Here is a 13,853-nt window from a genome sequence, read left to right as displayed (position 1 = left end):
TTAAAATTTCGTAGCTTCGCAGCACGTTCGCGTTATTGAATATTTTTGTCATTCGAACGTCGTGTCAAACGTTATTGCACAGCAATAACTAAATATTCATCGCTCGTGAAATATCGAAGCTGTAAGTTCATTACGTATATGTTATTACGCTATTGGATTAATGATATAATCTAAAAATAATTCGCTAGTTTATCACCGTTTTGAATCAAGCCTGCGAGAAATACCTTCGAAGCTATTAACAATGTCCCTCGTCTATGTCGTTAAACGCATTACGTACTGTTGTAAAAAGTACTGCTGACAAAAACGGTAGTGAGCTACGATTGGCTCTGGTTCGTTGGATCAACTGAAATTAAATCGGTCGAAGATTTCGCGGACGATGCGAGGTCAGACGGACCGGACTGACAATGAGCAATTCCTCTTGCTCTGTTAGAGGGACCGAGGTAGAGCGAGGAAGAGCAAGTGCATAATATCGGGTGCTCAGAAGCCATTCGTGGCGTTTGGGAAAGATTCGGTAAAGCGGTATATGTGATCGTAGTGACGTGAGCGGCCGTAACCTATCCAAGTGCAATTACTAGTCGGAATATCGAGCGGCGCAGTTTTGGAATATCCGGCGATCGAACGGCGAACAAACGGTATATACCGAGCTGGGAAGGGATCGCCGGAGCCTTTAGCCTCGTGGGGAGGGAATATCGGGAAAGTTTTAACGGCGCTTCATTAGTGAAAATAGTTTTGGCACGGTGCTATTCAACAGCGAAACGTCTGCCGCGAGACATTGCTAATCCGAAGGCACGGTCATTGAATAGTTGCAGCTGCTCGACGTTCCTTCCTGACAATAATCACCGACTAACCGATGAACCGACCGAACACAACGAACACGAACGTGGCGAACGAGGAAAACTGACAACGCGGGAGGAGATTGTCGCGTATGGATCAACGTTGCGTGCTTCGTGAAATTTTTACTTTCGTTTCGGAAATGATCGTGACAACATTGCGTATATGTCTTGAACGATGTCGCACGATGTATAATCTGCTTCTTTCTTTCTTTCTTTTTTTTTTTTTTGCTCTTCTCCGAGCGTCAGCGCTGTCCAAGCTAAGCTCCTTGCTTGCGAATCCTTCAGCAACTCGAATACGACACGTCCTGAAAATGCGTTGATCTGTCTGCTTCTAGTGGCGGCGCGTAGGAGAGGACAAAGCCGCGTAAGGAGCTCGGCCGGTGGACAGCTCTGGCGTAAGTGACACACTTTAGCAGCTTCTCTCTCGAACTCTCGATATAAATCAGCTAAATATTCCACAGACGCACGTTCGTTCAAACTCGAATTTGAACTGAAAGAGGATAACGAACAAAAATAGCGCGGAAATCGTTGTCCTTTTCGCCGCGCACGGTTACGCGGTTGTTAAACGAACCACGCGGTGGCGCGTGGCCTGAAAAAACCGGAGCTTTTTCTATTTTCAGCCGCGATTGCATTGTCATAACGAGGGGCGGCTCGTAATTACGAGCGTCTTTCCTGCGAGCGAACGTCGTCGGTCGCGCGAAAAGTGGGTGGGGGTGGCGCGGCGGCCGGATGGAGCGTTTAACGACCGGCAATCAGGATTCAGAAAACGGCGTTGTCTTTATCCTGCTCGCGTACACGTTGTGCCGGCGCGGCGGCGCGGCAACCATTTTCTCCTCGGTCCGTTGGTTGCCTGATTTTTTATTGTTCCTGGCAAAACATTTTCTTCTCTCTCTTTTCGTTTTCTTTTTTCCTTTTCCTTTGCTTTCTCATCGTTCTCGTCGTTCTCTCGTTCCCAGAACAGGAGAGCTCCCCTCCTCCCCCTCCTATCCTTCCGCCAGACTTAGTTCTCCCCTCTCACCACGCCCATCCTGTCGTCGTTTGCATAAAGTGAGCTATCTGCGCTTTTAATATACGCAAATGAAGTTACGCTCCGGAACTAATCATATTTGCATGCGGAACGGCGATCTCCTTTGAGCTCTTGTCGTACTTATTACTACAGTTTAGTCGACGAAGAACGTTTTACGACGGAAAGGCCGACCGGCATGATAATGCAGTCGGATCGGCCATCGGTATTGTTTTGCCGTGCCAACTCCGGCCGTAATTGGTCACGCCGCGCTTTCACCCTGTCTGACTGCGCGTCGGTTAATACTACTTACGGGCATCGGCCGCCGCGTACTAACGAGGCTGTTACGAACGATCATGTTTGTATCAAAAATATTTATTGTTATTCATACTAACATCCGACTGTTCTCGTGTATTAATACGTTTTTATGGGTTTCTGCAAAGAGGTAAAGTAAAATATTAAAAAAGTGGTCAAAACATTTGAATATTTTCGTTAGATATTTTATAGGTATAAAACAGCGTATTTTTCAAGACTCGAACAAGTCTTTGTAAAAACATAAATAAAATACATAAAAAACAACCGTTTGAATGTTTTCGTTAGATATTTTGTAGATATAAAACAGTGTATTTTCGATGACTTGAATGAATCTTTGTAAAATGTATAAATAAAAGTTTCTGCACTCTGTTGTATTATAAAAGATTTCATGTTTCTTTTACTTGAATGTTTCTGATGGAAATTTAATTCTTCACTCGTCGGTAGTTAACAACATCTACGACGTCGCTATTTGGATAGCCGCTCGACATCATCTTTACTTTGAAGCATAGAAAAGTGTAAAAGGGGATCAGAGATCTCGATCTCCATCGGATATTGATATCGATTGTTTGAAACGAAAAGTGAAATATCCTTTCAATTTGTATTTTCAACGCGCAGTATTGAAAACGTTATTCTATTTACTTGTCATTTTCTCTTCTCATCGAGTAGCAAACAAACTTCGCCTCTTCGATTAACAAAGACGGCTCTCTAATGTTCCTCAATTCTCGTCTGAAAAAAAAAAAAAATACGCGAGAAAACTCGAGAGTTCGAAAACGCGTTCGATCTTGAAGAGAAACACACACGCGAACAATTCGTCCCTCTGTTCGTCGCACGTTCACGCGCCGGCCGCTCAAATAATTCAGATTGAAATCCCCGGCGGCCGATCGAAAGATTTTCAATTACGTCAAGGAACAAAGTTCCGTTTTATCGGTGGCCGACGAGCCGCCGTGTCGTCGTCTACCGATCCCGGGGAAAGGGATTACGCTATTACACATTAATGAAAGCGCGGGCTTTCGCGTAAGATACGTACGAATGAAAGATAAACGCCATCCTCCCGAGACACTGTTTGCCAAGCATTGTACGTTACTTGAGAAGTTTCCAGCAACTATGCCGAAACGATATTCTTGCCGGGGCCGGTGCCGCTGCCGCTGCCGCGGAAACTTTCGATGAAACGTGACATTTTGTCGTTTCTCCGCAATCATGCTTAATTAATTATCGATCGGGCCTCGCCCGGAGCCACCTCCTCTCCCCGCCCCCCCCACCCCTCTTTCTTCCCCCTCCTCCTTGATAACCGTCTTTTCTTTCGCAAATTTCGATCAGCAAACCGGTGTTATTTGATTTGGAAATCGACGTGCGCGGGCGTTCCCCCGTTCACACGAATCATCTAAGGTAGACTCGTCGTAGCTGCGATCGTTTTATTACTTTTTTATTTGCTCTCGATCGCGGGAGACAGGATATATATATATGTGTGTGTATGTGTAACCGTAATAGAAAGTTCTTGTTGAACCACTGTGAGGGGAGATTAAAATAAAACGTGTTAACGCGATGTTGGCTCGACAATTTTTCGATACTAAAGCTGTCGACGACCAGGGTGTGAAACCTTGTATCGGAGAAATTACAACGCGAGAAACAAGCGAAGCAAATTTAGAATGAAATCAACGAAATTTTCATTTCTATGCTTGATACCAAGAATTATCCAAATCTCTGAAAATTTTGAATTCTGAATTTTTTCAAGCCACCTCAGTTCAGCAATCCTTGCAACGTTTTACTGATTTATATTGACAGAGTGAATAGAGAAAAGAGTGCGTAACTTTTAGGTAGTAGATAGTACTCGTCGAAACATGAAAATAAAAGTTGTAATAAACATGGATCGAAAAATTAACAGTTTTAAAGTAACGAACGATATTTTGTTTCGGTTGAGGAACAAAAAATCGTTCTTCGCTTACAGAGCTGTCACACTGTGTATAAGTAGTGGTTTACCTTATAATTTCTTCTTTTTCTGATTAGAGGAAGTTTTCTACGTCCTCTTTCCATTTCTATGCATGACGTTGACACTTTCGTATTGAAAAATTACGTTCTTTTTCAAAGAATCCCGGATGTATATAACCGAAACAAAAAATCGTTTATATATAACTTTGAAGTATTAATTTTTCGACCCATGTTTGTTAGGGCTCTTTTCACGTTTCGACGAGTACTATCTACCTTAGAAGTTGTGAACCCTTTCTTCTATTCACCCTCTACGTCTGATACTAAGAACCCAAAATGTTCGTTCCTTTCCTGAATTTTTAAACTTTTCGTCTCAGTCCAGTCTTGGTGCCAATTTATACGAAATAAAGCGGAATCGATCGGTCCAAGTAGACACGGAACACGGAACGCGCGCTGGTCCGAAATTGTGGTCCACGAAGTAATCGCTCGCGTTTGCCGCGAGATAAACAGCTGTAACGGACGAAACGCTGATTCGATTTGACACACAGGGCTTGAATTTCCTTGAAATTTAGCCAGCGCACGTGAACGCGCCCCGGCCGGGTATTATCGTCTGCCGCAACGAACGCTGCATTTCGGTCACGCACGATCGAGTATTATCGTTGTCATTGTTATATCGACCATTCGTGGGGTAGCGAGCATACGGCTGTAATCGTAGACTGGAGCAGCGTTTACGGAATATTGCCGTCCCGAACACGCTGTGTATCGAGATACACATATCGATAACGGACTACGGATAAGCACGCTCTAAGAGCTTGGCGAACCGACCGATTCGACTCGCGCTCGCACACTCCTCGGCAGCGCGACAGCTCACACCGCAATTAAAAAATGTTTCTTCGCGTTTCGCGGCTGCGACGTAGTTACAAGCTCGAAGATTATCTTGCCGTACGCGCGGAATGATTTATAGTTTTTTGTTTATGCCCGCTTATCCGCCCGCGTAATCTGTAATTCAGGAGTTAATTACTCGTTAGAGAACGTCGCGGCGGCAGTGGTACTCAAGACACGTTGAGTGGAACTGGTGTACGTTTATGAATTTAACACGAATTAATCCGCCGCTTAACTTTAATCTGCAATTCAACATTTGGACGCGCCGCATTATTTAAAAGGACTAACTTTCCGCTAACTTAGTAACTACACTAACAATGCAAAAAAACGGCAAATCCTCTGTTGATCCGATTAACGTTCAAAAACTAACACACTAACCGCCCCTTCTTTTTCTCTTCTTTCCAGATTCTCTGTAACTCGCCTCACTAACTCGCCCACTCGTCGTGCCGCACGATCGTTGATCGAGCCGACCGAAATGACTCGTAACCGGCCGATGTAACCTAGAACGGAGAGATATAGCGAACGAGCGAGCGGTCGTCGCGGTCGTTCGTCGCGCGGTGGTCGCTCGTGATCGAACCATGCGAATTCTTGAAAATGCGCAGGACGAGCAGCAACGGTTTGAAGCTCGACTTGACGGAGAACACGCCAGGTAGCTCGTTGTCGAGGCTGCCTAACTTAGTCGAGCATGCGGAGACCTGCCAGGCGTTGTCCACCGGAACCGGCGAGAATTTAAGCAGCAAACTGCCAAACGTGGTGGAAGGCTCGATGGACTATGGTAGCGAGCGTAGATCCTCCCGGTACCTCGAGTACCAAGACTCGAAACCGTATCAGGACGGGCAGTCGACGTCCGGGCTGCCGCCGTACGATCAGGCCGGCTACCATCACGATCAGCCAGGGGCCAGAGGCTACAGGGGCTACGAGCGGAAACCGTACGACAGGGAGGATATTGACCGATACGATAACAGAATTTATCCGGAGGATAACTTGAGGTACGATCGCCGGGGGGATCAAAGAACGTATCAGGAGTCGGACTTGGACGCGCCGTACGAGAGGAGCGATGCCCAGAAGCTCAGCAGGACTTACCCGGCGGAACTTCAGGAGGCGGGCAGCAGGCGATACTCGAGAGATCTGACCGATTACGAGTACGCGTCCAGATACGCGGAGGAAACGTTGAAGCTCGAGCCGAAGAAAGATCATCACCATCATCATCATTCAGGCAAGGTGTACGAACCAACGGCGTCGAAGGGCTACGAGTCCGGGGTGAAGACGCACGATTCCGCGTACGAGTTGTCCTGCGCCGCGCAGCAGGACCTCGCCGGCCGAAAGTACGAGAGCAAGTACCACTCTGTCAGCAAGATGTACGGTACGTTGCCGAGGTACGAGACCGGCAAATCGTACGAGCCTAGGTCGTACGATTACGAGGAACAGGCCTACGAGACCGGCGGCAAGCCGTACGACTCCAAGTACGAGCTGACCAGCTCGAAGAGTTACGAGAGGGCCAAGTACGACGGTTCCTCGTCCTCGAGGTATCAGGACAAATCGTACGATCAGACGTTGAAGATCGGCGAGCTGGGCTCCTCATCCGCCTCCGCCGCCTACGCCCGCAAGACTCAGGATCAAGAGGAGACCAACGCGGAGAAGATGAACGGTTACCGGAAGAACAATTTCGAGGCGTACGGCGTCTACTCGGATCCCGAGGACGATCACGGATTCCTCGCGGAGAAAAAGACGCCGCAGTATCCGTACAAGGGCGTGGTGGTGAACGTTAGCGGGGAGTCGAGTGTCATCGACCAGAAACGAGCCAAGGACGGCAGGCAGACCGAAGTGGTTGGGAATCCTTGGTGCAGGCCTACGATACTGTTACTCCTCTTGGTCCTTCTTGTTGTTATCTTCGTGTTCGTCGCTGGAATCCTCCTCTATCTCAACTGTAAGCCATCTTACTTTGCTATATTTTGTAGCGTTTTAATGCACGAGATCTGTTTATGTTCGTGTCGAGGCTAGAAAAGCTGTTTTAGTATGCACAAATCTTTACAAATACTAGACACGTATATATATTTTAACTCTTTGTCCGACTCGATGTATCAATTTTTTTCTTTTTTTTTTTGCCGATGTTGCTTTGCCGAGACTAATAGAAATGAGACGAGAGTTGCGTCGTCGTATATATTTTGACTGGGTCACGGTTTTCGAGAGAAGTCGCTTATTTCAAACCGTCTTGGCACACGGATAACATTCCTAATATAGTGAGTCTCATTTTTCACAGAAATCCAAAATTCAATTTAAAAATGTTGATTTACCAATTGTGTTACTAATGCTAGACGATAACTGATAATGAATTTGAAAGTGATTATACGGCCGACATTGAACGCGAATTTCAAGGAAATCAAATTAAATAATTATATTATTATTTAATTATTTAATTTACCCACAAGTAATGCGTCTTTTTCGTAAGCTTACAAAGTAACTAGTACCAAGCGAATCATTGGCGGAAACTGAAACTGTCAATGTATGAGAAGGATAAATATAAAGGAGATAAATATGGAAGGCTAAAGTAGCTAAAAGAGATTCTCGTCGAGATTCTTCTCGACCTGATGTTTACTGAAATCGTTTTCTTTGTGCCCGTACGTCCGTCTCAGGACCAATGAGAGCCATTTAAAGTTGCCCGTGGAAAACAGATGCCAGGTAGTTAACGGTGGAGCTTCGTTAAAGAGGGATACGAAATTAGCCAAGTTCTCTCGGCAATGGCTACACAAAGGCTGCTTCCCGTTGTTGGAACACGTGCTAATAATAGGTCCGTTTCTCGATAGTTGCTGTCCGTTTTCCCTCCGTTTCTCCCCGATCGTTTTGCTTTTTCCGTTTCGCATCCAACCGATTCCAAAGGGCCATTTAGTTAATGAGCATCCGATGCCAATTATTTACGGCGATCCATGTGACCACCATAATAACGGGGCCGTACCGATGACCACAACGACGACGACGACGACGACGACGACGGCGACGTCGACGTCGACAACACGTGCTGACGATACGTTAAGCCGGGAACGGTTGGTGTCTCCCAGCCAGTTTTATATATCGAATTTGACATGCCCGGCACGTACGAACTTGCCACTAGCGAAACTGTTCGGTCGGAATTACAATGCGAACGGTAAATGGAAGAAGAGGGTTTAAAGAATAGAGGTGGACAAGAGTGATGTACACCTTGGGAATCCATTTTACTGCACGGCGAATGCTCGGACGCGCGATACACGCGAAACCGTACCACCACCGAGTAAAATGTATTAAATTTTCCTTCGGAGTGCGCGCGCGCGCGCGCGCGGATGTCGAATTTCGAAACGCGTCTTTTCAGCATTTTGTCAGATTCTTTGGAAAATTTGGCTTTTTAATCATCGGTTTGAGTTGTCATTTATAATGTGGAAAGTAAAGTTTGTCCGTGGCCATCATAGATGAATTTCTATACAATTCGATTTGATGGAGATACATGTAAAAAGATCCTGAATTTCAAGATCAAAAGATTTTTTTACATTGTTGGAAGTTATTTTGCGTGATATTGTGAGAATTGGAGAAAGAGATTATTTGGAATTATGCAGTACGATTTAAAAGCAAACTTTAATTCTTCAGACGAAAATCTAACCTTAAATTTTTAAGAGAGATACAGTTAACCCTGTAGCTAGTCTTTTCTGAATTACAATAGATTAAGAAAGATCTTTTGTTGCAATAATTTCTTACCATATAAATATTCCACTAGAACAATTTTGTTATCATATAAATATTCGAATAGAAAAAATAGGAAAAACTCGTCTTGATGGCTGTATTTTTAATATGCGTATAACTGTATTTTTAATATGCGATTACACCAAGGATTAAGAGATTTTAATAATAATTTATCTTTTCTTTCTTTCTAAAAGAAGCTCGCTCCAAGTGTTTAATGTTTCATGATTGCGCGTTGAGTTTATAACATCGTGGGAATGGTGGAGATTGTTTCAATGATAGATTAAAATTAATTTACACGGAAAAGATAATTTATCACTCTGAAGCAGGCGTGAGTCGTTTCGGAAGACATTGAAAATCATTTGATTCTGAGAACCATATATCCACATGTAGGCAGCGTGTAAAACGGGGAGAGGAATCAGAAGCTAGGAAAGTCATTAGACATCTTGCCTGGCTCCGTTTATGAGATAGCAACACGCTAAAGGGCCGCCATCGCGTTGTTGCGTTCTAGACGAATATAAACTGAATCGTTTCGAGGCAACTAGTTTGCCGAGCTCGAGTGACGTTTGTTCCATCTATGTTTTGATCCCGAATTCAATTACGGTTTAAAAGCGCACGTAGAACGACTGCTACGAACAATGTATAATTTAATATCGTTCAATTAGTGCAGTTAATAATTAATAACCTCCTTGGTTAACTCGCGAAAATAACCGTGAAACGTATAGCTGTACGGGAATGGCGGTTATCAATTATCTAAATTATATTTTCGCTCGGTGAATTAATAAACAAGTGGCACGGGGAGTGCACGGAGAATAATTCGACAGTAGATTAAAATTTATAAAGGGGGGGAGGGGGCAAATAATTCTTTGATTTCGTACAGCATTTACATACGCACTGCCTACGCACAACGTGCAAATATTTTTAATTCGTTACACTTTTCTTCAAAGTACACTTTACGAATTTTATCGAATTGGATGCAGAACACTCTAACGAGCAAATTTATTGGAAATTTAAATGTCAGAGGATTTATTGAACGACACGCTTGATACTTCAACTCGTTGTCCACCGTTAAATCATTCGCGCCGAGATATCAAAATTATTTACCGACGTACAATCGAGTCAGAAGTTCCATCTGCCAAGAAGAAAACGAAACGGAAGATTAATCCAGGGATAATGACAGTCGGTAAAAATCTGGAGATACGAAAAACCTGCTCACACGCCTACGTTTTCAAATAAATCAGTCCGCATTCCGTTTCCGACGAATATTTATAGAACGATTATCATCGTCGACGTATCGTCATTTGTGTTGCACACAGTTTCCCCTCCCCCCTCTGCACTTTGTTATTCCATCTCGCTGCGCGCGTTGTTCATTAAAATCTCGTCTCCGATATTTTTCCGACGCTACCGGTTCAATTTGGCAAACGTCGATCGCGAACAAAGAAAGCGAGAGGGCGACTAAATGAAATGTTGGAAAGTGAAGAGGAAACTAGAGAGAGTGAGAGGGAGTTTTCACACAGTGGCCAGGAGGCATCGAGTATGCACGTCCCCCCCCCCCCCCCCCCCCCCCCCATCCCACCCCCCTCTCAGCGATTTCCGTGGGGTATCGCGCCGCGTCGGTACTTTCGACGAACGACGACCGCGTACGAACGAACGAACGAACGAACGAACGAGAGAGAAGGTTCTCCCCGTCCCTGGAAGCCGGAAAAATAGCAAGTTTGAAAAGGAGGGTCGGTAGCAGGCCCTCCTGTTCTCCACTATTCCGAGTGGCTGCATTTGGCAGCGGCCGACAGCGCCGTTTGAGCGATTCGGTTTATTTTCGGGTCAAGTTTTCGCCCGACCGCTTCGCAATCAGCCGCCGCATTGTCCTGCGGACAATACATTTACTGCGAGCAGCCGGGGCGTGTAGGAATTCGGCGAACGCGCCGTTCACCTTCGACCGCTCTCCCCCTCCTCCCGCCGCTCCCTGCCGATCGTCGGATCTCACCCGTTCTCTCCTCGTCGAACGTCTCGTATTTTCGGCCGGGCTTTTCCGGAAAATTCGATTTAACCGGCGACGTCGCGTCCACATTTTACGCGCCGCTAAACTATTCGTGGGTCGACTCAGTTTTCATAGAATTCCGCGTGATAATTGCCACGCACGTGTCTTTCACGATCGTTGTCTCGTTATCGAGAATCGATATGTTTGTTCGTCGATGGAACGGCAACTTGGTCGGACGACGTTTGATAAAGATTCGATTTGCTCGCCGGGGTCGGTTGTAATTCACAAGGATTTTCAGACACTGACGAATCGCAGCGAGATGTATCATACGCGGCGCGGAACGTGGGAAGATTTGTGTTACGTTACGCTGGGAGTTGATACGTGACGCTGATAGGCGATACTGTTATATGACGAGGCATAAATTTCGTCTCGTCCACTTTCGCTCGACGAAGCTCCCACATCCAGAGCTTTAAATTGACAGAGTTTCGCCGGCGGCTTTGTCACAACGTGCGCGACACTTTCGCGAAACACCGAACGAAACGGCTGATATAGAAATATGAAACGTGGCCGAATGAAGCCGTCTGATGACACATTGGCGAACGGGAAGCGTTCAGTTTCGAAAATGACCTCTGTAATTGTCGATTTAATTACACGCGCCTACCACTGCCGTCGTCTTCATCGAGCTTGTAATTATTTTCAAACTCGAGTTGAACCCGCGTTTATCTTCGCTCTTTAATAACCGAGCGGTGTTTAAACAATTATCCAACGTTCAGCGTATTAATTTGACGCGCAATGTGCCGAGAAGTATCCTCGTTGTTGTTCTACAATCGTTATCATTATTCGTCGGTCTCGTAATTCACGAATCGCGTCGTCGTTCTTCTATCACGTGCAACCACACCGAGCGAAAAGTCGAAAAGTTCACTTGCTTTTCGCGTGGCTCGACGAACGGGATAACCCAAAACCACCAAAATCATCGTCATGTACGCTGGTCGCTGCGCTCTCTCTCGTCCTTTCTGTTTCGCGCGAACTTTGCAAAGTCGCCCGGACGACGACGGGAAGTTCAATCTCGACCGAGTCAATCTCTTTAGTCGTGGATAGAGCGTCGCGATGAAATTAGAGACACCTGGTATATATATATTTATATGTATATATATATACACACATATATGCGGCGGCACGGCGTCGTATGATGCATGTAGCGTCACAGGGGGCTTTGGCGCAGGATGAGGATTTAGTATGTAAGGCACGTGTTCGCATCTGCCTTTATGAGCGTTTCCCGCGATTCCGGCGTTTCGTCCTCATTCTCAGGCAACCTTGGTGCCGTGAAGCGAGGCTTCCTCATCGCGGGGGTGAGGCTCACGGTTTCGGGATTAAGGGCGTCGCCGATCATATTAAGGCCGGAGATATCTCATCTGCTCCTTATCCGGCGGACTACGAGCCCGCCGGTAAACTCCGCTGCGTTTGTTCCACATAAATTACAAGGACTTTGCCGGTAGAGCACTTGCCGCGTGTCGTTCGGTGTGTACGCGGCCTTAATGCCGGAAGGGTCGTCAAACTTGCTATATCGTCGCAGCGGTGCGGTGGGGGGTCGAGCCGTTTACGAGGCGGCCGGGTAAACCGATTTTAACGTTGGCCCTCGGGATCAGGCTTGCTCGACGACGTTGTAATTGCTTTTCGGATTATCACCGGTGAATCGAAACTTGCGCCACGTCGCGCGTGCATCGAAAAGTAATGGGAACACGGCGGTTCGATTTCGAAAAGGAAGGAGGAGGAGAACGATACTCGCGGAAACGAGGAACACACGACGGAGAAAATTTGACGATCGTCTGGTAAAGCGAAAACGTTGTTCCCTCGAATCCTTCGAACGAATCATCCGAGAGTTCCAAGTGCATGTGCCGGATACTACTCTGGGGAGCAGCTGTTGGGCCGCAGTTCGAACTGTACAGAATTTCGCGTGGATGTGAAACTGTGCGACACGATTCGCGCCAATTAGTGCCCGCTCTAGGTGGCTACTTCTTCGACGCGATATTTAACTCGATTAACCGAGTAATTCGCCCTTTCGGTCGAACACTCGAAGCCGAAAACTTCATAACGCGAGCGTTCGCGAACTTTCGAAAAAATCGGTGCCACGTGGGCAGAGCGTAGACGCGAGGCCATTAATCAACAGGGAGCGACACGCTCGTTGCTGAAAATTCGCGAAAACTGGTCTATCGGTCTGAAACCGAGCTGAAATTTCGCCGGTTTTCGAACGGCCGTCAATCCTCTTAGCCGACGGAGGGAACTACATCCGGTTACCGATATCGTTGGTAACGCGCGGCGTGTTACGCCCCCTCGGGGGCCATCTTGCTTCCTCCTCAACGACGTCGACGACGACGACGACTCGACGTGTCCGAGCCAACGAGGCGGGAAACGTCGGGCGAGAAACGGCCGTCGGACGAAATTGGATCCTCGGTTGCCGGGTAAATTGCCAGCGAGGCTGTTTCGCGCCTTGCCACCGCCGCGGTCGCGTTTTACGCAATAGCTGCGGGGAAAGAAGCGAGGCGCGGCGGGCTTGCTCGCGTGCCATCGTGAAATTTCACTCTCCGGCGCGATAAACGTCCCGTAACCGCTCGTAATTGCACAACCATCAAGTGTTCTCGTGGCGTGCGGCCTGGAAAAGTCGAGACTGTTCAAAGTGGCGCGAAATTCGACGCACATGGCCAACGACGAGGGTGCTCTGGATGGGTCTCGTTGAGGTTCCTGTTGCGAGAGATCTGTTCGCAACGTCGAGAACGGATCGTGGCGACGACGCGTCGAATTTTTGCGAATGTTTCGCGAATACAGGTGGAAAGTTAATGGGATTGGCTGGATGTTGATTAATCGGGACTAACGGCGGGACTGTTAAGTATCACGCTGTTAAGTTTCGTTTCATCAATTTGTAAAGTCGACGCGAATAAAAGAGAGCATAGAAAGAAGAGTATTGAGGAAACTCTTGGAATTTCTTTTCATAGCTACAGCATTAAAAAGAAAAGTTTCGTAACTTTACTTTGATTGAAAATATTGTCGTGTTGAGGCAACGTTCGTCTTTGGTGAATTAAATTCTGAAATTGCGATGGACAAATGCGAAGTGAAAAATGAACGTACGAAGTATACGAAATTGTATAGAACAAAGTAGAGATCGGTGTAAATTCAGCGAAGCCGCGGCGATAAATTTCACTCGTTCGCGCTGCTACGA

The 13,853-nt window shown here is 46.4% G+C and overlaps 1 protein-coding gene across 7 annotated transcripts in view; it reads left to right on the top strand.

The window, feature by feature from the left end:
- LOC122532625 (agrin-like) overlaps nucleotides 1-13,853 on the top strand; it is a 437,045-nt gene that overhangs the window by 127,301 nt on the left and 295,891 nt on the right. For 5 of the 7 annotated variants that reach the window (XM_043661537.1, XM_043661540.1, XM_043661539.1 and 2 more), the window contains exon 2: nucleotides 5,362-6,883. The exons of 1 other annotated variant lie outside the window; for it this stretch is intronic. In XM_043661537.1, the coding sequence (XP_043517472.1) occupies nucleotides 5,551-6,883 (1,333 nt within the window). In that variant the 5' untranslated portion in view covers nucleotides 5,362-5,550. Of the gene's footprint in view, nucleotides 1-1,168; nucleotides 1,229-5,361; nucleotides 6,884-13,853 lie in introns of all 7 variants that reach the window. One more of the 7 variants, XM_043661536.1, reaches the window with a different exon arrangement.

The sequence above is a fragment of the Frieseomelitta varia genome, unplaced genomic scaffold, assembly GCF_011392965.1.
Source record: "Frieseomelitta varia isolate USP_RPSP 00005682 unplaced genomic scaffold, Fvar_1.2 scaffold_462, whole genome shotgun sequence".
Taxonomy (NCBI): domain Eukaryota; kingdom Metazoa; phylum Arthropoda; class Insecta; order Hymenoptera; family Apidae; genus Frieseomelitta; species Frieseomelitta varia.
This window is presented reverse-complemented; position numbering and strand designations above follow the sequence as displayed.